This window comes from Siniperca chuatsi, linkage group LG7 (genome assembly GCF_020085105.1).
Source record: "Siniperca chuatsi isolate FFG_IHB_CAS linkage group LG7, ASM2008510v1, whole genome shotgun sequence".
In the NCBI taxonomy this organism is placed as follows: Eukaryota; Metazoa; Chordata; class Actinopteri; order Centrarchiformes; family Sinipercidae; genus Siniperca; species Siniperca chuatsi.
Window position 1 is genome coordinate 875,799 of NC_058048.1, and position 24,724 is coordinate 900,522.

The 24,724-nt window shown below is 40.2% G+C and overlaps 1 protein-coding gene across 15 annotated transcripts in view; it reads left to right on the forward strand.

Moving 5' to 3' along the window:
* Positions 1–24,724, forward strand: part of fat3a (FAT atypical cadherin 3a) — a 284,665-nt gene that overhangs the window by 107,658 nt on the left and 152,283 nt on the right. For all 15 annotated transcript variants that reach the window (XR_006378550.1, XR_006378549.1, XR_006378548.1 and 12 more), the window contains exon 3: positions 10,591–10,914. Coding sequence is in view for 11 of the 15 variants with exons in the window: in XM_044202274.1 (XP_044058209.1) it covers positions 10,591–10,914 (324 nt within the window). In the remaining 4 variants the exon portion in view is untranslated. The remainder of the gene's footprint in view (positions 1–10,590; positions 10,915–24,724) is intronic.

Consider the following 24,724-nt stretch of genomic DNA (forward strand, 5'->3'; position numbering starts at 1 on the left):
AACTTCTGTTATGAATTGGTGCTAAATAAATAAAATTTAATTGAAATGATGGTCAGATGGTCAGCTGGAAAGTAGCCAGGTATTGGCTAGCTGTGAAAACATGTTTTTTCCTGTAATGTAGCCTCAGAATAAAAACAGAAAATTAAACCAGTTTTAACCTTATATTCCCTGGTGACATAATTTCAGTAATGTAAATTCCTAAATGATTGCACTTTCTGCACTCCAACTAATCAATGCACCCAGCCTAGCTCTTTGCGCTAAAGCAGAAGGATCAAATGAAGGACAAAGGCTCATTTCACTCATACATCCCTTAAATGTTCTCTCTGTAGCTCCCCATCTCTGTCAGTGTACACACTGCAGCCACATTCCTCTTTCATCTCATCCATTCTGATTGCTACTCTTGCCTCTTAACGTTTTTCCACAAATGGGTTTGATTGCTGCAGTGAGGTGGAGTGAAGGTGGAATCAGGTGCAGGGCAGAGGCAGTGTGTCAAGCAGGTGTAAGAGTAAAGCAAAAAAAAAGATATGACTGGTTGTGTTACGGTCAGATAAGCAGAAGACATTGATATGGCAACATAATTATTGAGGTACAATGGCCAGCCCCACTCTGTTCCCACACTTTCACATTCCCCTGACTGATGGGTCCATTTTTTTTTAGCAGCCTGCCTGTCATCAGTAAACTTCTGGAAAGATTTCTCTATCAAGACTACACCAGCCTTGCATTCTAAACCATCTCTTAAGCCCTAGCAATTGTTTCAGTGTGATTCTCAACTGTGTGTGCAAGTCAAATACAGTGGCAGTGGTGCATTAGGTGAAGAAAGGCCAGGGCAGGAAAGAACAGAAATTCCACCATCTATGATTCCCTTGTTTTCCATTTCCTACATGGTACATCACTACCAAATCAGCTAATGCAGGATTACTCCTTCATTCAAAATGTTGCCTACTGACTTTCACACCATATTTTTCAGCTACTTGATCCAAATGCTGGTTGGTCCTGATGCAGCACTAATAGGTTGATCAGTTTCAATTATTGATTATGAATGAAAACTGCAGAATGTGACACGATCAGCTAGATCATTTTACTAGAGATGACATCTCACTCTGTTGGGTTTGTTGGAACTACAGAAACACTCAGTCCACTGATTGTACATTGGTGTTACAGAGTGGAGGTTCTTCCCTCACAAATGATATTTGGCAAAGTTTCATTTTTGCATGTTGTTAAGTTACTCACAGAATTTAGTAATTTAATTAGTGACAGCTGATATGACCTATCACGAGCAATGTTTGTCATTTTAACTGGTGAAAGTGACAGTCAGCTTTGGCTAGAAGTTGAGAAGCTGCTACCTGAATGTTTTGTACACTGCTCTGTGCTAATAAGAGTAAGCAGAGAGAAAAGATTAGATAGCAGATAAGTGGCAGAGTTTATAACCAATCTGTGTATTTTATCATTCCGGATGTCTGAGTCACTTGCACCACTGTGCCGAAATAATTTTTCACATTTGCACACTCTAATTTTCAGTTGCATATGTGAGCCCTTTGGGTTTTGTTGTTCTTTTTTCATTGTTGCCCTTCTGAAGGCACCCTACATTTTTGCAGAGCACCAGGAGAATTATTCATGTGCTAACCTTTACCTTCACTCACCTGCTGTGTTCCTGTTCCTCATACTGATGGAGACTGCTACTCTGCCCACATTGTGGCCCAGCACTTTATCGCTCTAATGCTAGTCGGCTAATGAAGGTTTTACCTATGGGGTCTCAGGTGCTAATCCCTGCTCATAGCTAAAGGACTAGCTGAGGACTCATTATAACCCTCAGAGAGGTCAGTTTAACAGGAGTCTGATAACAGCTTCCTGCTGCTCATTTCTCACTAATAGCCTCCTCTCAATCTGACCTCCTGACCTCTCACATCTATAGCCTCCCTTTCCATCCAGTCACTCCTGGCTCCTCCATTACCTTGCCAAACTCCACAGAAGGATGTGGCTACTTTACTGATGTAGGCCTGCACTGTTTGTTGAAGTTTAATGCTGGAGCTGCTGCTCTCACTTTTTCTGTCTGTCTGTCTCTTTTCTTTCTTTTTCTCTCTATCACCTCAGCTTCCCCCTCTCCTCTAGCCTTTTCTGAATGATGAACGAGGTAGCAGATATAAAAAGCTGACTGTGGTGGAGAGCGAGAGACTGTTAGCAAAGAAGTATTACAAAGACTTTCCTCTTTGATAAAGCTTATAGTTAGGGCTGGCTTGGGTGAGTCCTGAACCATCCCTTAGTTATGTTGCTGTAGGTCTAGGTTGTCGGGAGACTTCCCATGATGCACCTCTTTCCTCTCTCCTTCTCTTACTCTCCATCTGTATGCATTTTTATCCCATTACTGCATGCACTGTCAAGTTAAGTATAGCTTATTAAGATGATTATGAGACTGAGTATTTTGCACAGTAGTAATAGAAGTATGAATAAATATCAATAAATAGGGAACTTTAAACTGAAAAGAGTATATTGCACAGCAGTATTAACACAGAATATTGCACAATTATGTCAAGTATTGCAGAGATGTTAATGATCAATGTCCAGTTTAATGACTTATGATCATATAGACTAACACTTAGAGGGAGGAGTTAAAGAGTTTGATGGCCATAGGCAGGAATGACTTCCTGTGGCGCTCTGTGGTGCTTTTTGGGGGGATGAGTCTTCTGCTGAAGGTGCTCCTTTGTTTGACCAGCACGGCCATGGAGTGGGTGGGAGACACTGTCCAAGATGGCATGTAGTTTGGCCAGCAGCCTCATCTCTGACACCACTGACAGAGAGTCCAGCTCCACCCCCACAATGTCACTGGCCTTACGGATCAGTTTATTGAGTCTGTTAGCATCCGCTACCCTCAGCCTGCTGCCCTAGCATGCAACAGCATACAGGATAGCACTGGCCACCACAGACTCATAAAACATCTTCAGCATTGTTCGGCAGATGTTGAAGGACCTCAGCCTCATCACAAAATAGAGGCAGCTCTGGCCCTTCCTGTAAAGAGCTAGAGTGTTCTTAGCCCAGTCCAGTTTATTGTCTATGTGTACTCCCAGGTACTTGTAATCCTCTACAATGTCCACACTGACCCCCTGGATGGAAACCGGGGTCACTGGTGCCTTGGCCCTTCGTAGATCTACAACCACCATAACTAATAACTAATCAGTGTTAGTGTGTGGCTAACAGATAAACATGTCACAACAACAAAACCTCAGAAAAATACATCAGTAATGTCATGTGCAAAAGTTAAACAGTCCTCTGCTTAACTATATACACTGTTACTCTATGCTATACCCAGTTGTTACGTTACCCATCCATGGGAGGGAAAGGTTTTGGTGCTGCTATTAGCTGGCGCTCAGTTTTTTGTAGACTAGTCAAGCTGGGAAGAATTGTGGTTCCGCTGTGAAAGCGTCTTTTGCTGTGCAGTGTCCGCTTGTAGAGATCAGAGGAAGCCGGTCATTCAGTCTGTGGTTGTCCTTACAGAGTTAACAGCTCGGCGTTAACTTGCTTCGTGCTCCTGTTAGCATGTGAAGTTAGATGGCAGGCTTTGTGTGTGGCAGCCGTTGGCGCTAAACTTTGTTGCAGAGATCTAAGAGGCCTTTGCAGCGCTTTGGTAGATCAGGAGACTTTGGTTCTGCTCCGTGTTTCTGCTCCGAGCAGATTATATGGCGAAGCCAGGAGGAGAGAGAGTTCAGGTGGGTGTCTGCTGGTGAGCACAAATCATTGCTGACCTTTTATTGACCTGGTGACATCCGGGTCACAGGTCAGACTGGCCAATGCTGCATTCAGTGGCTCTCAGGATTGTGGGACAAAAGAGAATGCAGTATCCTAACAAAAGTGCAATCACCCAAATGAATTAATTCATCTTTGGAGTCACAGAAACCATGTCTTGGCCAGATCACAGCAATAATTTATGACTCAATGATCAACTAATTCAACACAGTGACCACCATCAAAAGATAAAAACATTGTGTAGTCTGATTTCAGTATTAGGTGTAGAGAATAAAACATATTGAGCTATCTAGGTGTATTATGGCTCAAAGGGAAATAGCCTGGTTTGGGGTGTGCTTGTTTTATTGACAAATGTCTCAGCCTGTCACTGTCATTATGGTGGTTGGGGATTGCTTGTACAACATATTACACTTGCTCTGTCCCTTTTCTCAAATGAGGATTTTTTTTGGCTTTAGTGACAAAAATGGTGAGCAGTAAACCCAAACTCATTTTGCAACATCACAGACACTATGTTTTTGTTTCGATGGCAATATTAGTTGGTTGGTCCACCACTATGGTCCAGACTGAAATATACAAACAATTTTGTACAGACATTCATGGCCCCCAGTGGATGGATCCTACTGACTTTGGTGATCCCCTGACTTCCTCTAGCGCCACCATGAGGTTCACATCTGTGGTTTTGAGTGAAATGTCTTGGCAACTTTTGGATGGCTTGCCAAATTCATGAAAAATGAATGAAGTAATAACTTTAGGGATCCCTTAACTTTTCATCAGGTCAAAATTTCATTTTGTCCAATACTTTACTACTTTCATTTACTTGGTTTACGACCAAGCACCTGCAAAACGAATTACATTCTCATCAGCCTCAGCTGTACTTTGCGTTCAGTGCTAATTATCAAATGTTAACATGCTGACATGCAAAACTATGATAATGAACATGGTAAATATTAGCATTAGCATTGTCATTGTGAGCATGCTTGCTTAGTACCGCATGCTGTCTTAGTACAGCCTCACAGGGTTGCTAGTATGGCTGACTCTTAGTGGTGTTCTACAGTCTTTGTAATCACCCTTGGTCACTCTTAATGTAGGCAGACTTCTTACACACAGAGCTGAAACCATCTTTGTGAGTGAATCATATTTCTTTCATAGCCACACCTTCTGTTTGAAGCTGACTATCTCTCTGTGTTAAGACGGTGTAGTCCCTCATTCGTCCAGGAGTGTTCTATCGTAGAAAAGGTTTCAGTCGTAGTCATCTGGACACTGTTTTCAGAATCAAGACGTTTCGGCTCCCATCCGGAAGTCATTCTCAATTGTGAAAAAATTGGACGGGAACTGGAAATTTAAGCTAATCTGAGTTACATAAGCCCTGCCCTCAGGAGGGAATCTGCCTGCGTATCTGTTAATAGCTAGTTTCACCTGAAACTGACCTAATAGTTTCAAGATGGCCCAGTGATCAGTAATCAGGCCTATTGTTCTCTGGCTGCATCTACTTCATCACTGTTAAGTGCCTGATTAGCATGTGATAGGCGTGACCAAGGTGATAATACACTCTGATAGACTTTGGGCAGATTAAATCTCAGACCACCATTTCTGTTCAAAGAGGGGTTCTCTTTCTTCACAAAAATGGCTTCCTTGACGCCCCGTTCAAACCAACTCTTCTCTCTACTAAGAATCTTCACCTCGCTGTCTTCAAATGTGTGGGCTCACGTTCACGCGTGAGGATGCAAAAGAGAACCGCTTGGCCTTTCTTGATTGTTCTACTCTCAGAGGAGAGGACGGAAAGCTCCAGATAGAAGTGTACAGGAAACCAACACATACGGATCAATACCTGCTCTTTGACTCACACCATCCACTACAGCACAAGCTGGGTGTAATCCGGACATTACAACACAGAGCCAAAGAAGTGCCCACAGGCTCAGAGGGTAAGAAGAAAGAGGAAAGGCATGTCCAGAATGCACTCTCAGCCTGTGGTTATCCTACTTGGGCTATCAACAAAGTTAAAAGAGCCAAAAAACAGGACAAAAGTGTAACTGAACCGAGAAGGAACGGTGTCTCCATTCCTTATGTATCTGGACTGTCTGAAAAACTACAAAGGATCTTTAGACAGCACGATGTTCCTGTCTTCTTTAAACCAGGCAACACTTTAAGACAGAAACTTGTTCACCCTAAGGACAAGTTACCCACACAAAAACAGAGCAATGTTGTCTACTCCATTCAGTGCAGTGAGAAAAACTGCAAAGAACGGTACATAGGCGAAACCAAACAGCCACTTCACAAAAGACTTTATCAGCACAGACGACACGCTAACTCAGGATTACAGAGCGCCGTGCATTTGCATTTAAAAGCTACAAACCACACATTTGAAGACAGCGAGGTGAAGATTCTTAGTAGAGAGAAGAGTTGGTTTGAATGGGGCGTCAAGGAAGCCATTTTTGTGAAAAAAGAGAACCCCTCTTTGAACAGAAATGGTGGTCTGAGATTTAATCTGCCCAAAGTCTATCAGAGTGTATTATCACCTTGGTCACGCCTATCACATGCTAATCAGGCACTTAACAGTGATGAAGTAGATGCAGCCAGAGAACAATAGGCCTGATTACTGATCACTGGGCCATCTTGAAACTATTAGGTCAGTTTCAGGTGAAACTAGCTATTAACAGATGCTCAGGCAGATTCCCTCCTGAGGGCAGGGCTTATGTAACTCAGATTAGCTTAAATTTCCAGTTCCCGTCCAATTTTTTCACAATTGAGAATGACTTCCGGATGGGAGCCGAAATGTCTTGATTCTGAAAACAGTGTCCAGATGACTACGACTGAAACCTTTTCTACGATCTCTCTGTGTTCATAGGATTTTCAATTTGTATATTCTTCCATTGTCATTTTCAGGTTTGTACATACGTAGATGTGTTTGCAGTGAGATCAGCCACGTCTCAGACTTTGTGGGGTATTGTTCAACTCAGTGTTTGTATGTTTCTCAGTCTCTCAGTTTTCTTTCCTGTAGACTGAAGCAGTAATCTCTGGAGATGAATGCTCTGATTTCAAACCCTTCAAAAGTCCATACACTCTTCCATCTGACACTTTCACTGTACTCTTTCACTTACCTACTCACTCTTTATTTTCTATCTCCACAGGGGATTGCTGTTTTGCTGTCAGGTAAATAGTGTAGTAGGGTTGAAATTTTCAGAAAAGGTTTAGTTTGACCTTGTCAGCAGAGTATAGTAAGGAAAGAAAAGTCTTCTGGTTGAGGACAGTAATCTTACAACTCAGCTGAATCTCTCATGTAATTACAAAGTGAAACCAAGGATGGATGATCAATTGGGCCAGAAGGGCCCAGGGGCCACACTGTTGGGTTAACACCTGGGTACAGGGGTGGATATCTTAAATATGAATGGCATAGTTAAATATAACACTTGAAAGTGAGTGAATAAATGGTAGTATAAGGGATGTTATCAGGGTTAACATTTTATTGTCTCAACTTATACAGATATAGTGATGTTTATGAAAATGTAGGCTTCATCACTAAACCACGGTCATGTACATTAAAACATGCACAGCTTTGAAGGAATAATGAAGCAAAAGAGCAGATGAGACATAGTAGTTCACAGTAGTTCATCACAGACTAACTCATTTGGACGTCATTAAAGGCTTATTACTGAGACGATTCTAATGGTGTATGCATTCCTAATGCACACAGGCACACACACTCACACAGTAGTCAGTGTTTACATGAAGCAATACTGCAAATTGGATGCATTTGCCTCCAGCTTTAAAAGGCATGTGGACTTTGGAGTAGGCAGCGATAAAAGGCAGTGCCTACCTAGTCAATTACAATGGCCTCCACTCCCTTGGATTAGTGCTAATGCTAATCACTGCCTTAATTAATCTTTTCCTAATTCCCAATTAAGCCTGAGACTCACTTCGTCTGGCTTGCTGAAATGCACTTCCCCAGGTACCCAGCAACCCTCAGGCCATTCAGGCTCAATCACCTTACACCTTACTGCAGCTAGAGTCAGGGCTGAAGAAGGCTGAGCTCTTTTAGTTTGGTATTTTATCATAGTCATCTCATTTATTGGTCTCAATGTACAGAGCTGCTGTTATAGAAGATAGCAGTCAGTTTGAAGGACTCTGTTCTGCTTCAGAACTCACTGTAAATAATGAAGTGATGTTTCTTGAGCTAGTTATCTCTAATGCAAAGTTTGGTCATATCTAACATGTTGTCATGATTACCAAAACACTTAAACTACTGTAGGTATACAGCATACCCATTGTCTTGTGTCTCAGGGATTCTATTGCAATATCACAAGAAATTTAGAATTTTCAGATAAAGTCTTGCCCCAGAGCAGTTTTAAGTGAAGAAGTTAAATGTAAACCTACAATAATTAAAATGTATAACATTTAACAGAAAAATTAAAAGCAAAATTAACAGCATAACCACTGTGTATAGGTAAATCAGAATCAATTTGTCACCCATCAAAATGGATCCCATACCACCTTGGTCTAGAGGACATGATTATTCCATTTCTCTGGAAAAAGCCATTATAGTGAATAATATAGACTGGCCAGAATCAGCTGAAAGTGTAATGAAGTGTCTATGCATATAATTTACTAAAAAGTGGATTTAGTGATAAGTTACTCTTCAAGTGCTCTTAATGTACTTGATGTTTCTCCTCACCACTGCTGAACACAGGGTAAATCCCTCAGTAGCACCTCCACGCAAACAAATAGAACAGGTTGCCACCATTACCCTCTCTTAACACAGACACACACATGCACACACAAACACTCACACACACACACACACACACACTCACTGGTTCCCCATACAGGTCATCCAGAGTCATCCTGGAAGCTGCTTCAGCAATACTCAGGCTGAATATCTTATGAGCTTATCTTCAAAAGCATGGGAGCAAATGGAGTGGCTTTTCACTAACATGCTAAAGATACCTCTGTGTGTGTGTTAGCATTAGCCAGCAGCACTCATGTGAAAGCCCAGGAGGATTCCACATGGATAGAAGCTTCTTTCTGAAGAGAGTAATCAGCCACTTAGATGATATGGCAAGTAAATATTACTGCTTAAGTTGGCTAATAAAGAGCACTCAACACAGTCACACGCAGACACACACACACACACACACACAGATCAGTCATGTACAAATGCCTAGGCCACACACAGCAACCTTTGACTGAGCTGCATGATGACAAACTGCCTCAGCTCATCCTGGCTACACCTTCTTCTCTTGCCAGTGACAGGTGGGCTTCTTTTGTGGATGAGGAGAGACTCATTCAGAAACACCCAGAACTCTATAGCTCACAGTTCCAACATTATATGGCAGAAAAACACATTGTCTGGTAAGCTATACCTGTAGAGATTGGCTACTGAGGTGAGGACTGAGGAATCAAGCAGTGGAGGGTGCTCAGAACATCCATATTTCTAAGGCACTATTAATTAATTAACTATTATTAATTATTTTCAATGGCAAGGCAGCCAATTTCTTAAGCTTAATATATAATGCTTCTGCATAAGCTGTTCACGCAAGGAGTTAAGAAGAGTGCTGCCGTAGATACATACAGTGTAGACTCCGATTTATAGTTCACCGTCAGATTTCTCCTGTTGATATCACCACTGCAATACTAAACAGGTGTATCAAATATGATCAAGCTATATCCTGCGATCATGATATTTCCCACAGTAACTGTTTACATTCTGTCATTTACTGTCATACACACATGAAGGTTTGCCTTGCTTCATTGCTGACAATGAGACTATTCGCCATATTTATGTTGTTTCATTCAGAAGGAGTCACTGTGAGCAGAAGGTTTGCAGTGGAGATGCTTATGTGTGTTATTGAAAAGGAGAAGATAATGGAGCCTTTTTTCAGCTTAATTTACGTTGTCTGCTGCTGCCAAATCACCATTCTTGCGTAGTATATCTGTAGCCACTGTAGCCCCAGTGTGTAGTTAAATTTTTTAGGAGGCGCACGTCAGCTACGTATACAATTCTAGCAAAAATTGAGCAGCACCAAAGCAAAGTTTCTTAGAGCAGCAAGAACAACCATCCAAATTACAAAAATAATAATAATTCCCACTTCATTCTAGTAGAATGTATCTGCACTGATAGTTTTGGTTTTATATGTCCAGATTTTGTGATGTACTGGGTGGAAGCAAAAACACAGATAAGTATTGGGTCTGAATTTAGTTTGTAGTGCTCACAGCATTGAAACATTTTTTAAGTAACATGACTTTTGAGAAACACTCCTGTGGTTACTATGGATAATGACAGTCCTCACTTAGGAACTACTTTCTACCAAAGAAATAGTCCCTATGGAACCTGTTGACAGTGTGTTCTGTGGGTTTTTCAGAGAAACAAGGACATACTTTTTCATGTCAAAGCAGGTAGCTTTTGAACATGTTAAAGAGCATTGTGCTAATAGTGAAAACTGTGGATATATACAGGCCATATGACGTGTCGATGCATTAAGGTAGCAGTCTCTGTCTTCCCTCACTATTTCAGTCCTTGTTGTGTTGAGGACTTCTGACATTAGAAGGAAATTACAGAGTGAAAGCTCTCTTTATTCTAGCTAAAAATAAAAGTAATTGGCTGTGCTGCTGCAGTAAAAAACAGTCTTGACATTATTTTTTATGGGATTGTTTTCTTGCACTAGCTGTACAGTAAAGCCATGTCTGGATAATTAAAAATAAATAAATAAACAGAAAGTATTTTGCTAGTACTTCTATTCCTGTGTGCACTGACTTAAAGGTGAACTGCTGTAACAGAAGAGTTTCCCCTCGGGGATCAATAAAGTATTTCTGATTCTGATTTCTGATATTTGTTCTCTTTTTCTCTTCCTCCACCAGGGGTGATCTACACCACCGATATGCTGGACCGCGAGACCAAGGACTCCTATTGGCTAACGGTGTATGCCAGCGACCACGGTGTGGTTCCCCAGTTCACCACTATCGAGGTGTTTGTCCAGGTGGAGGATATTAACGACAATGCCCCGCTGACCTCAGAGCCGCTGTACCGGCCCTCAGTGCCCGAGAACTCTCCTCGGGATGTTTCTGTGATCCAGATCCAGGCCCAGGACCCTGACGCCACGCCCCACGCTGCTGCTGACAGGCTCAACTACCGCATCATCAGCGGAAACCCACAGAACTTCTTCACAATCAACACCCGAAATGGTGAGTAATGGTGTGTCTGTGTCTGTGTCTGTGTGAGTGAAAAAGGCACTGCTGTATCTCAGGTTGAGCAGAATGCAGACTGAAAACAATTAGTCTTAATGTGTAGATGATGATTTCCAGGGAGAAAGCTAACATGACGGATGACAGTTTTGAAGGTGCAGCTTGTTTCAGGCTGCTTCAGTGACTGGGCTGTAAGCTAGAACTTTGATCAGGTGGTTTCCTCTGATTCAGTGATGGACAGTGTTCATTTTGTCAGCAAACACTATGATGCAAAATATTTGCTGACTTTTGTGCCAATTATGAAAACAAGATTAAAACTACATATAACCTTTGATCTCTAATCTATTAAAATTTAAAATTTCCATCAACAAAAAACAAAAAAAAAGGGAAAGAAAAATTCTACATTTGGATGAGAAGATAGATGGAGAGATGAGGGCAAAAATGACCATAAACTGTACAGAGAGAGCTGGAGAACTTCATCAGAGTGAGGAGGACTTCACCAGTGCTGTTCTGCACTATAACTGTTGTTTTGCGCTGTTTAGGATCAGTTTAGTATTTATTATTATTCCTCCCATTTGCACATATGATGTTAACAGTCCTGATTCCAATCAAAAATATCAAATAAGTTTACAATAATTTCAATGTTGTCAACAGTTCCAGTTTTCTGGGGTTCATGACGTTTCCTCATTACTGGCATTTCATTGGGTGATGATAACGCTACAGTACATACATCTAATTGGAGGAACTTGGTGCAGCACTAGTGTTGAGGGAAATGATACAAATAGTATCTGTATAGTGTGCGTGTGGGATGAAGCAGAAGAAGTGAAGAGAAGGTGGAGAGGGCGGATGCTGGGAGAAACAACAACAGCTGCTGCAACATTGTCTGGGAACTTGAGCACACACATCCCCTCTGCACACTGCCCCACACAGTTTATTCTGCAGAAAAGGCTTATGGTGGAGAGAGGGAGATATAATTGGCTGCTGCTATATTTATCTTTTCTTTAGTCAAGATCCCTTTTCTTTGAATTTGATAATATTCCACCCATTTGTCTCAAGCAACTACTCCTCTTTCTCTCTTTATGCCTTTATTTAAGATATTCTTTTACTTTGCTTTCATGTTCTCACTTTCTGTCATCCTCTCATACACTGATTTCCCTCTGACTTTCTCCTGTCTTCTCTTGAAAGCTGTTTTTTTAGCCACGTGTCTGTCTCTGTCTTGATGGCGGATGTTGAATATTTGATTTTGTCCTTATGAAACATTAATGAGGGACTGCAGAACATTCATAAACCTGTATCACTCTTCCTCTCTGATTTACACATTTTCGTTATGTTTATTTCCTCTGTCCATCTGCCTGATTGTCTTTTTCACTCTCTGTTCATTCTCTTCTTCTCTAATTCTAACCTCATTCTCTTTCTGTGGTGTCATAGTGATCCTCAGTGTGGGAAGCACAGCACAGTCCATTTGGATGTTATGTCATTGTAACTACAGCAGTAGTTGACAGGCTGTGGCTGTGAAGCTACTCTTACAGCTTATTTTACTGAGGCTTTTGCACTTTGTTTAAGACAAATTCTAGAAACACACTGAGCTATTCCTTAAGGGAGCTATGCTAGCAAAGCGGGTCTTCAGACTATAAACCTCTTGATAGATTAGATTTTCCCTTCTATTTTTACCCTTAAGTAGCAAATTCAACTTATTCCACACTGTCTGAAAGTATGATATATATTTTGAATCAACTTGTTCAGCTCTGAAATGTGTTTAGAGTCTTTACTCTCCAAAAATAATACTTAACGGTGAAAAAGTTTTCAGACAAAGATAATTTTTTCATAGTCACCTAATATTAAATTACATGTAAAATTTTACAGGAAGTTCAAATGCCCAATCTGACATTTTTATCCCACTACCATAAAGCTCTCTGTCTCTCTCTCTTTCTCTCCGACTTGTTACGAATTAAATCTCCTTAATCCTCTAGATGACTGGGATAATTAACAAGGTTCACTTATTCACTTCTTATGGAGTTTTCAACTACATCTCATGTAGTTGAGGTATGGGATTTGGCTCATACGAGGTGGTTGTATATTGGGGGAGATGTTAATAAAAATGCATAGTAGTACACAGCATGAAAACACGAAAACATACTCAACAATAAAAGCAATATAACAAGCAATGCATAAGTACTAAGAAATGCATAATAGTACACAGCATAAAACAGCAAGTGAAAACTACAATTTATAAAGCGGAAACAGATACTTACAGATAAAACAAAATTAAAAGACAAATGAAAACAATAGGGATTATAAGCAGCAAACTTATAAAAACACCAGCCTATACGTATAAGTTTTTGAAAATGCGGTACAGACTCAGCTGACCTCACAGTGAGGGGGAAGCAATTCCACAGTGTTGGAGCTACAACGCTAAAAAGCATGGTCCCCCTTTGTTTTGAGCCTTGACCATGGGACATTTAAGAGCAATTGGTCCGCAGATCTTAGTAATCTTAGTGCAGAGTATTAGGTTACAAGTTAAGAAATATAAGCAGGAACAATGCCAGAGAGGGCTTTGAATGTGATCAGGAGAATCTTAAACTGAATTCTGAAGCTTACAGGAAGCCAATGTAAGTGGGCCAGAATGGGGGTAATTTGCTCTTTGTTTAATGTTTGTCAGAATCCTGGCTGCCGCATTCTGAACATTGCATTTGAAGTCAAGCAATTGCAGACTCACTTAAATAGAAAATAAGGAGTTACAGTAATCCAGGCAGGAAGAGATAAAAGCATGTATGATTTGCTCTACAATGTTCTTAGACAATACTGAATTGATTTTGTCAATATTTCTGAATTGCAAAATGCAAGACTGAACCAATTTCTTAATGTGATATTATATAATGTGAAAATTCTGATTTTGAACACAACATAAAGATTTCTAGCAGATGGTGTTATAGTCCTGGCTAAATACCTGAGGTATGGACTAATGCTCTTTGAAACTTGGCCAATGACCAAGGTTTCTGTTTTGCCCGTATTCAGCTGCAAAAAATTCAGTGACATCCAATCTATGATAGCAGTAAGGCAACAGTGTAGAGTATCCAGATTTTTAAAGGGTAGTCAGATTTAAATGATACATAAAGCTGGTTGTTGTCTGCATAACAATGGTAGGCAACGATCTTAAACTGACGAATAATATGACCAATGGGGAGCATATACAAGCTGAACAAGATGGGACCAAGGATTGTATCTTGTGGAACCCCACACGACATACAAGCCGACAATGAGACAAAATCATCAATAGTCACCCTTAAAGATCTCTCTGTAGGGGCAGTTCCATCTATGCCAACCCAGTGCTTTAGTCTATCCTGCAAGATGGTATGATTGACGGTGTCAAAGGTGGTGGACAAGTCTAACAATAGGACGGTGTAGTCCCTCATTCGTCCAGGAGTGTTCTATCGTAGAAAAGGTTTCAGTCGTAGTCATCTGGACACTGTTTTCAGAATCAAAGAAAACAGTGTTCAGATGACTACAACTGAAACCTTTTCTACGATAAAGTCTAACAATACTAAAATGGAGCGATGGCCAGAATCTGCATTTATAAGAATATCGTTAGTGACTTTCAGCTATGCAGCTGGCGAAAACCAGAGAATGTTATTAGCTTCCACTATTTCAAGGAGTAGTTTAGCAACAGCCTTTTCAATAATTTTAGATCGTAGAAAAGGTTTCAGTCGTAGTCATCTGGACACTGTTTTCAGAATCAAGACGTTTCAGCTCCCATCCGGAAGTCATTCTCAATTGTGGAGATGGTCTGGGAACTCAGAAATTTAAGCTACTCTGTGTTGCTTAAGCCCTGCCCTCAGGAAGGAGTCTTCCTGAGTGCTGTTTACCCTGCCTAGTTTCACCTGAAACTGACCTTCTTTTGTTTCCATGATGGCCCAGTAACCAGCCCTATTGTTTTCTGGCTGCACCTCCCTCATCACTGTTAAGTACCTGATTAGCATATGATTGGCCTGACCAAGGTGTTAATACACTGTGGTAAACCGTTGGCAAATTGAATCTCAGACCACCATTTCTGTTTAAAGAGGGGTTTTCTTTTTTCACAAAATGACTTCTTTGACTATCCAAGGATTTCTGCACAAAATTCTTCAATACAAGATGGTGTAGTCCCTCATTCGTCCAGGAGCGTTCCATCGTAGAAAAGGACACTGGGCACTGACACTGCACAATGATTTTTGAGACAAAGGGTAATTTAGAAATTGGGCTGTAATTGTGAAGGAGTGAAGTTTCTTTTTTTCTTTTTTTTTTGGAGGCTTTTTGCCTTTATTTGATAGGAACAGCTGAAGAGAGACAGGAAATGTGGGAGAGAGAGAGGGGGGATGACATGCAGTAAAGGGCCATGGGTTGAATTCAAACCGGGGCCGCTGCGGTAAGGACACAGCCTTTTACATGGGCGCACGCTCTACCAGGTGAGCTACCAAGGCACCTCCAAGCCAAGTTTCTTTAAAAGAGGCTTGTTTGAATTAGTCTAGGGAAAAAACGGAGGACAGAGACTCATTTAGAGAGAAGACAAGGGGCAGTGGCTTCTAATACCTCTGAAAAATCTGGGGGGTAGATTGTCAAGACCACAGGAGGATAAGTGCATGTGTGACACAATATCAAGCAGATTCAGAGAATCAGAGAAATAGGGGTAAATTCACTCAACAATATGGGGGAGGTGTCTGGAGAATTTATACATGAGGCAGGGGACATTATAGAGGCTTTAATACCCTTAACCTTCTCAACAAAGTAAGCTTATAACTTATCACAATCTTCAACAGAAGAGGCCGAAACAGTTGAAGGAGCAGGGTTTACAAGTCGATCAATGGTGTTAAACAGTCTCTGGTGTCAGATGTGAATGTCCTCCTTGATCTTTCTCTGGGCGTTCACTGACTTCTGCTCAATGACCGCTTTCTAATCGATGATTTGAGCGGTTTTGATCTGGTCTAGATCTGCCCCCATATACGACCATGTACACCACCTGTTATCAGGTGACTGATATTTTGAAAGTGTTTACTTTCAAACATTCTCGTGTACTTTGCTCAGTCTAACTCTGTTGACATGTTCCACCATTGCGATTCATTTGTAAAAGAGTTCCACAGTTTTGCTGATGATCCTGTATTATCACTATAATCATTGCTACATCTTGTAAGCTCAGTTTTGGAAACTTTAGTCTAAAACTCAGCTCTTGAGAATGGACTGAACATATACAATACATATCAGATCCTAAGGAGTTTTAGTGATGTAAATAGGGGATAGTTTTAAAAGTATCAACAGTTTTTCATCTAGCTGAGTGAACTGTGTCTGTCCCGTGCATCCTGAATATGTCACTGTTTTAACCCTCCTGCCTAATAATTTTACTTTTTTTTGTTATTTTGCAACAGCTTGGGGCTTGTCATTTAAGATCTAATCAAAGTAACCACAGTGCATCTGGCTGCACTTTGACAATATGTGTCACTCAAATTAGAGAGTGCAGATGGAACACATACCTGCAGCCTTCAGATGGCTGTAAAGGGAATTAATCAACTGAAACTGAAGGCCTTCATACAGTATGCAAACTGCTGATGGCAGATGTTGGGAACAATTATATATTCATTTACTCCACCTTCCTTGATTTGTTCTGTACATTTAGATGTGTCTAGTGGTTGAAGAATATGAAATGAAAGTTAAACATACCATCAAATCATTAATTAAAGGGGTTTATGTGATGTTAAAGAGGTTTATGTAGGTGTTTCTCCACCAATTAAATTGATCAAAATAGCTCATGCAACCCAGTACGAATTACGTCCATGCTGGATGATTCCACAGGATTTATACCCAATGCCGATGTTCAGTGCCAGGAAATGCAGGAAGTAGTATTTATGTAGCAAGTGGGAAAGTAAGGGTGTGGAGGTTGGAGTGGTGGCCATGTAGAACATCTGACTTTCATGCAAGAGATCCAAGTTTGTGTTCTGTCATAGATCGCAGAACCTCTTTCCCCATCATTCCAGATCTATTGTCCTGTTTGTCATTCCATATAATTCTCAGTCTCACAACAACAATTAAGCTTTTGGCTGCCAGTTAACATACATTCAAACTATGAGCCCAAGTAATTTTTGTTAGGTTTGCATTCTATTTCCTACAATGAGAGACTGCCTACAGTCCAAATAGAATATATCTTTATTGTCATTGTGCTCAGAACAATGAAAGACTGTTAGCAGCTCTTCAGCAGTGTGGAGCATAAAAGTTCAATAAATAAAAGCAAATAAAAATATTAGCAAAATATATACAAAGACAAGCGTTAAAAGGAGTACAATGGTGGTAAGGTAGTTACATCTAGGGTCATAATGAATGTGTGTGTGTTTGTCGGATGGCGTTATTGCAGTGCAGTCCCAATGACTCGCTGAGCCGCCTTCACCACCGTTCCCGCTGGTCTTCCCCAGTGCAGCTGCCATACCACACTCTGCAGCAGTAGCTGAGGAGGCTCTCGATGATGACGCAATAAAAGTTCACCAGCAAGCTTCTGTGGGAGGTGGGACTGTTTTAACTTCCTAAGGAAGTATAGTCTCTGCTTCTTCACATGGTGAGAGATGTTTGTAGACCACGTGAGGTCTGCCGTGATGTAGACTCCCAGAAATTTGACGTTCTCCACCCTCTCTACCTCCTCCCCCCCGTATGCAGAGGGCAGGGTGCTCAATTTGCCTTGATTGTGGCAGATTAGAGTACCTCTGTAGAAAGTTAATCATATAGGAATGGTAGAAGGTAATGTACATAGTGATAGTGGGTGTGGAGGAACACACTCAAGTGTTGCTCTGACTGACTTTAATTCCTTCCACAGTGATTAAAACATTTGGTGGCATGCATCTTCCAGGCTTCTTCCCACTTCTTGTCCTCCATTTTTGGCGTTATTTGTCAATTCGATTACCACCCCTGTTATTTCTTCCTCGGGTCTCTTATCCTCTTTCTCATTCCCAATCTTATTGCAGCAATTAAGCTTTTGGCTGCCACGGTACAGAGGAGGAGAGAGAGGGCTCTGTGTGTGTGTGTGTGTGTGTGTGTGGATTACCATTAGGAAAGCTTTTCGTAGGGAAGACAGGCTCTCTCGGTGTTAAGCAGGGTTACTTATCCTGACTAAATGACCAGCATTAAGCCTTGATTTCTTTATTATTAAAAGGCTGTTCTTTTTCAGCAAAATCCTGCTTCATAGTCATACACTTCCTATATCCCCACTGGGAGCACCCATAGACAGAATAGGCAATGGCCAGCCAGAATGGGCACCAAAGAGGAGAGATTTTTAATGTATTTAATTAATTCAATGAATTGATTTTTATGGTTCCTGATATACTAGTTTCTTTAAGTCAGAGTACAGTCCGACACACATATGGCTGGATTAACTTGTTAGGGTGCTCCAAGGCAAAAGTTTGCTATTGGGCCCCTAGGGCATTGGGCAGATGCCCCCTTACCCCCGCTTGGTATTTGTACGCAAACATTTCATTTATAAATAAACCAAAACTGCCAGACAGCCGGTGGACAGTTTGGGTTGGCCATATATAAAACTGTTGAAGAAAAACTTGTACTGAAGAGATGTCCTAAGTTGAATAAAAGAATAACTCTATGAGCCCCAGTTGTCGTTACACAAATATATGGATTTATTACAAACAGATCTGTCGACAGAAGCTTTGAGGTAGCATGTACACATGGGCACAGCGAACACAATACTTAGTTTACATCTAGAAGGTACACTTCTTATAGCAGAACGGTGGGTGGTGGTTTACAGGTTACATCATCATAAAGATGAGACGATCGAAAGAGATGATCAAAATAAATGAAATACAGTATAAAAACAGAATGAAAAAATAATAAAACAATGAAAGTAAGGGGTCCTCTTATGCCCATGCAAAGGACAATCTTAACACTCAACTGTACAGATCAGCCGCTGTGGTCTGGAACTTCTAACCTTCTCACCCAGAGGAAAGACAAAAAAGAATGAAATCATTATCATTATTTCAGTATTTCATTATCATCATTATCATCATTATCATCATTATCATCATTATCATCATTATCATTATCAATAATCATTATCCAGTTTTAGAAATCAATTTTTCCACTCGTGATTTTTCAACTTCAGGTGATTTATATTCAATGGATTACAAACACTTTCTTTCTCCCTCAGCTCCCAATTCATTTACCAATAACTAAGGGTTTTTCATAGATCAAACTTTCTATTTTAGATTTCCTTTATCAAACTACTGTCTAATGGAGAACAGCTCAACTAGGTGATAATCTTTATTAGCAGAATCTGAATCATCATCTGAATAATTGTGCCTTACAAGATGAGCGGTAGGTAGGGTTTTATTGTGATCAGGGGAATAAAAATTAAGATTGGCTTAGCCATAATGTTAGTAATAGTCTTTTTAACACTTTATTTAATAACAGTGGATACTCGGGCACATATCATTTTCATTGTTTTATCAAAACAAAACGCACAATAGAGGATCCCCGTGGCCCCAATAGTCCCATTAGGTCACCTACTGGATCAAATCCATGGACTTAATGCAATTAAGCTAAACCTTGTACCGCTTCCTGGACTACATCAGCTACAGTGTTTCATTTAAACACATTTATAAATGGGCGATTAAGACGTTACATTCATTTTGGTGACTTTGAAACAATTGTTTGTTCCTAAATTTATCAATATTGGACTGTGCATGAGCCATGTAGGGGTCAGATCAGAATTAATGCAAAAGCAGAACTATTCTAACAAAAATGAACATTCTAGCACTGAAAGGGTATTGAAAAATCTCTAAGGTTATTTAACACCTGCTCCCAATTAGTTCCCAATCACAGCTAGTATATAAGCCCTGCACTCACCTCAGTATGTGTCCGACCTTGTTCGAATTTAGGACTCTCCATGCCACTTGGCATAACACTTATATCTCTCTTCTCCAAGTGTTTCTCCAGTCCCCAGCGCTCTCCTGTCTCCAGTGCATTCTCCCTCCTACAGACTTCCTTCTCTCCATACCTACTCTTTCGGGCTGTTATCAAATAAAGAACATTGTTGTCCATCTCGGTGTCCCCTGCCTGTCTGTTCCGTAACATGAACATGCTCAATTCAAATTACTTTTAGCATAGAAGCTACACTTGTTGTTTCACAGTTATCTGGTCCTGTCATAGATTAGCAGCTCTGTATTGTGTGTGGAAACTCAGTACCTTATGAACACGAGAGATACTGACACCTGGAGGTCAATAATACTGATATGACAAAATCAACTATTTCTCTCTGTGAGTCTGGGATCAGAGATGAGTGATGTCCTGGAAAATAATAATCTTTGTTAGTTTCATAGAACTCTCCAGCCAAATCATACCAGTCATACATTTTCCATTCGACTGCAGTCAAAGGAATTGGAGTTAACATTGGAGAGTGAGTTGAAGTTGGTAGTTGTTGACACACCCAACAGTCAGTCAGATTTCTGTTGTTTGCATAGCCCAGTATCAAGTGCATAGCCGGATTTAGTAATGTCATGGAAGCTGTGTTTCTCTTGCTGGGGGCCATGTTTTGATGGCCAGCAGCAAGCAGTGTTTTCTTCTGTGTGATCTGTCTTATGTCCCAGTGGTGCTTCAGTCAAAGTACTCTGAGCATTGTGAAAGAGTCATCCTCACAGTCACCTGAGCATCCATTCATTGGGGAGCCTCTCATGCAGTCATCCTATAGGTAGGCAATGTTTCCCTCTGGCCACAACTGCTTGTTGGCACCGTCTGTGCACTCGCTTCCCTCGACTGGATCTCTCATTGCGTGGCATAGATCCGCTCTGGCATTCCTTCCCCCCTTAGGACGGTTCTCGTGGTTTAGCAGCACTCGGCATGGACCTCTCCATCTAAGAGAAGAAGTGTTACAACCACAACAAACACAAACACAACATCTGTTGGCTTAAAAGGATAGATAGCCCCTTTTTCTAGGTTCTGGCATGTCTGTAAAATCTATAAGTGAAAGTTTGACAGAATGTTGGCTAGGGTTCGCACATTCATGAATTTATTTTATATTATTCATTAAAGTTATTTATGATTCTTTGATAATTTTGATAGCCAAATTGAATTGATTGCACCTACACAGTTTGGTACCGCTTTAACCATTGTGAACCCCAACAAATGACTAGGGGGTGCAATGACCTGCTTGAAATATAAAGCTATGGCCAAAAATGGCTAGGTCAGTATGGCAAATGGATTACATATGGGCTGATTGTTAAAAGGTACCTTGCAGCTACGGCTGTGATCCCACAAGCAGTCTCTTCTCACCCCAGGAGTTGATTACGAGCTATCCTAAGGGAAGGTAGACTTCCTGGATCTTTGGGTGTTTTTGAACCCTCCACAGCTGCGCGCAGATTCACTTGTGTAGAAGGTGGACGGAATATTTAAGATCCCAGAAATTTGCAATAGTACTCTGACAAAGAGGAATGAGATAAAGATCTCTTTACAATACTGTCTACTTTATTTTTCAGAGCTTCTGGTTCAATTGCATCAGTTTAAAATTACTATTTTAGACATTCTGCCATTATTGTTCTGGGCCTTATTACAAAGGGACCAGATGGCAGTTCCAACCGGTTATGCTTCACAAGGCTGTTTTTTCTTCTGGTTTGATATGCATCTGTCTACAATTGTTTGAGATTTGTGTGATGCCTGGCGCAAACCATGAACGAATAACCTTATTTATCCCATTTACCTCCCCCTTTTCCTACATGTGTGAAACCGTGTGCAACCTAGACTAACACATGGAGGAAGGACTTGAGATGAGTTCAGCAGGGCTTGTTTAGCAGCACAGTAAGATAACATGTTGCTTTCAGATTATTAATCTACTAATTAGCTGACTCAGTATCATCAGCACACTTTACAATAGCTAATTGTGAAGACAAGAAAATGGATTTAAATAGGTTGGATAACAAGAGCTGAATGTTGGATAGTTTTACTAAATGATGCCATGTAACTAAAATACATATATCGAATCAGTGAAAAATGGTGGCAGTTTGGCTCTCAGCTAAAATACAGGCATGTATTAGTGCCTACAACTTAGCTCATTAAGCCGATGTTTTAGGGGGCAAAGCATGCACCTCCACTACATTTATTGAACAACTTTAGTTACTTGTAGATTCAGATTATTGATACAAGATATAGTCAGCAAATAAATGATGATGTATAATTAAAATTAAAGATAAAACTTTATTGATTCTCAGGAAACTGCCCAGCAGTATATGAAGTACTTAAAATGAATTACACCTTTACCAGCTGCAACGTTAAAGTGAAGAACACATTAAAGCAACAATAATTCTAATTTATATATATATATATATAAATAAATAAATAAATATAAAAATTCTGAAATGGGCCATTAATAGTGTGTACTTATGGTACTTTAAGTGTGTTAAAGGCTAGTACTTTTGTACTTTTACTTAAGTCAAGTTTTGAATAATTCTTCCACCTCTATCTGTATCACTAGTGTCTCACAATCATGTGCAATAAATATCAAAGTCAATCAATGGGAGCTATGTAGTGAAGCAGGGCTCTATGAATAAAATAATAGTTAGACAGACTGGTCGCATTGTAACCTGATCTGAAGCAGCCGATATGCGGTGGGCAACATAAGTTTTCAGAATGTGCTATATAGACGCGATATAGCAAAGACTTCACAACCGAAGTCCATCATAATAGCCGTAGCTGTGACAGCTCGCAAGCAGGCATCCCCTGCATTAAGGAGGAGGCAGTTTAGAAGAATAGAAAGCCATCAGACAGTAATGAGAGCCCTATTTCTGAACCAAGATGCCCCTGATGAAGCCGTTTGTCTCCAAAAAAGGAAGATAATTGTCTGGTGCTGATGTGAGAGCAGCCTTCAAGTCTCTGAATGCAGATGGCATTGGTTCCATTCATTGAAGGGGTTCAGATGCAGAGTTCAGACCATGCAGCATAAATGACAAAGTTCATTTCAGTGGATCCTTGAATCCAAAGCCTGCAGAGGGAGCACATCTCTGCTTTGGTATGTGGAGGAGGCGAACATTTTTTTAAAACTTCCCCAGTTAGGTGATCCAAGACAATAACAATGACAGTTGGGCGAGTGATGCTCTGTGACCTCTTTCAGTCAAAATATTTCAGGAGGAATCTATTAACATGCCTTCTCAGAAACAACATGCCTCGATCGGGTCAACAAGGTCAAAAAGTCTCTCTTTTACCTCTGAGGCTTATTTTGTAGGAACAACACAATACTATCAGATAGTTAATGCTGAAAACAACCACTGTCAAAATTTAGAGTCATGAGGCTATAAGGCCAAATTAGAATTAACATTACTAAAAATTGGAATTGCAGCTAGAACAATCACATTGACAGCTTCCAGATCTTGAACAAAGCACCATTCTCCAGGTTTGTTTAGCTTTAGAGATTGGAATGTATTATTTGCTAGAGGCAGGTGTCTTAACACCTTGCTCTAGAAGAGGATCAATAAGAGATTCAAAGCCTGTTTTTATTTGTTTTATTTGAGGTATCTGATATGGTTTAAAGTGTGACAAAACTATATTTGGTTTCAAAGTTATTTTGTGTGGAGGAGCTTAATTCCAAAGTCAACATTGTTTTTGAGGAACATCTGCTAATTCTAGGGGAGCCCTAGTTCACTTTAGGAACTGGTGAAATCTTTTCAAAAGAAGTGCTTAAAGGCTCACTGTGTGGTAAACTAGTAGTCACTCTGTGTCTGTGGTGTAAACATCCAAAAGGTGCCTGTGTGTTATCAGACAGCCTGCACCTTGAGTTCCAGTTCACAAGGTTAAAATGTGTGGGACTGACTGAAAAACTGTAATGCTATAGCAACGGAGTAGTGTCACATGCAGTCTGTTTTAGCCCAGTCAAACTGGTCAGAGAATACAAGCTCCAAATATACTATCAGAAATAGAGAAACTCACAGCAATCAAATTTAAAAACAAAATATAGCTCAATGGAATAGGTTTTGCTATTGGCTTGATATGGAACTCCAACAACAAGTGTGCAAATTTTACACATTTGGAAGAATGGAAGAATAACTATACTGCCAATCAACATATCCAGCTCATGTAAATTAGACAATTAATACTGATTTTTGCTTGACATCGCTATGTTTTGTTATGATCCACGCACAGCATTTGTTATCTTCATCCACACCACAATGCTGATAAGCTTCTGTGATGTGTTGTGACATGAGATCAGGGACATTCTGATTTTGCAGTCCTGACTGTTTGCCTGATAGTAGCAGATTGATCATTTTGCTTTACGTCTTTACTGTTATCATCCTGTGGTGATAAATATTACCAGTGTAAAATTGCACTCGGAAAAAGAAAGAAAGGAGTAGGTCCATTAAATCTGTGTAAATGTTACTGTGTTACAATTTTTAAAAGGGAAGCACCTATTGATGATGATGATAATGTTGTATGATAATATTAATTTAAAGAACACTTTTTTTCACATTTATGCTACGAAATAAAGTCCATCAAAATATTAACATATACCCTGGTGAAACAACCTTGCGTCTCAGTAATACAATAAAAGTAAAACAATAAACTCCTTTTCTATAGATGAACATTTGCAGTCAATGCATACAACTGATTATCATCTATATAACATCTTCCTCAATAAAGCCTTCCTACAATTAAACAGAAAACAGTACAAAACTCAGATATTTACACAAAATGAGCAACAATAAGTAAAACAAACACACATGAAGGAAAAAAGAAGGCACCACTACGTTTCCGAAGAATGCAGAGGTTGTTTACTTTGCACAGTGAGGGACATGACAAAATACTCTTCTAT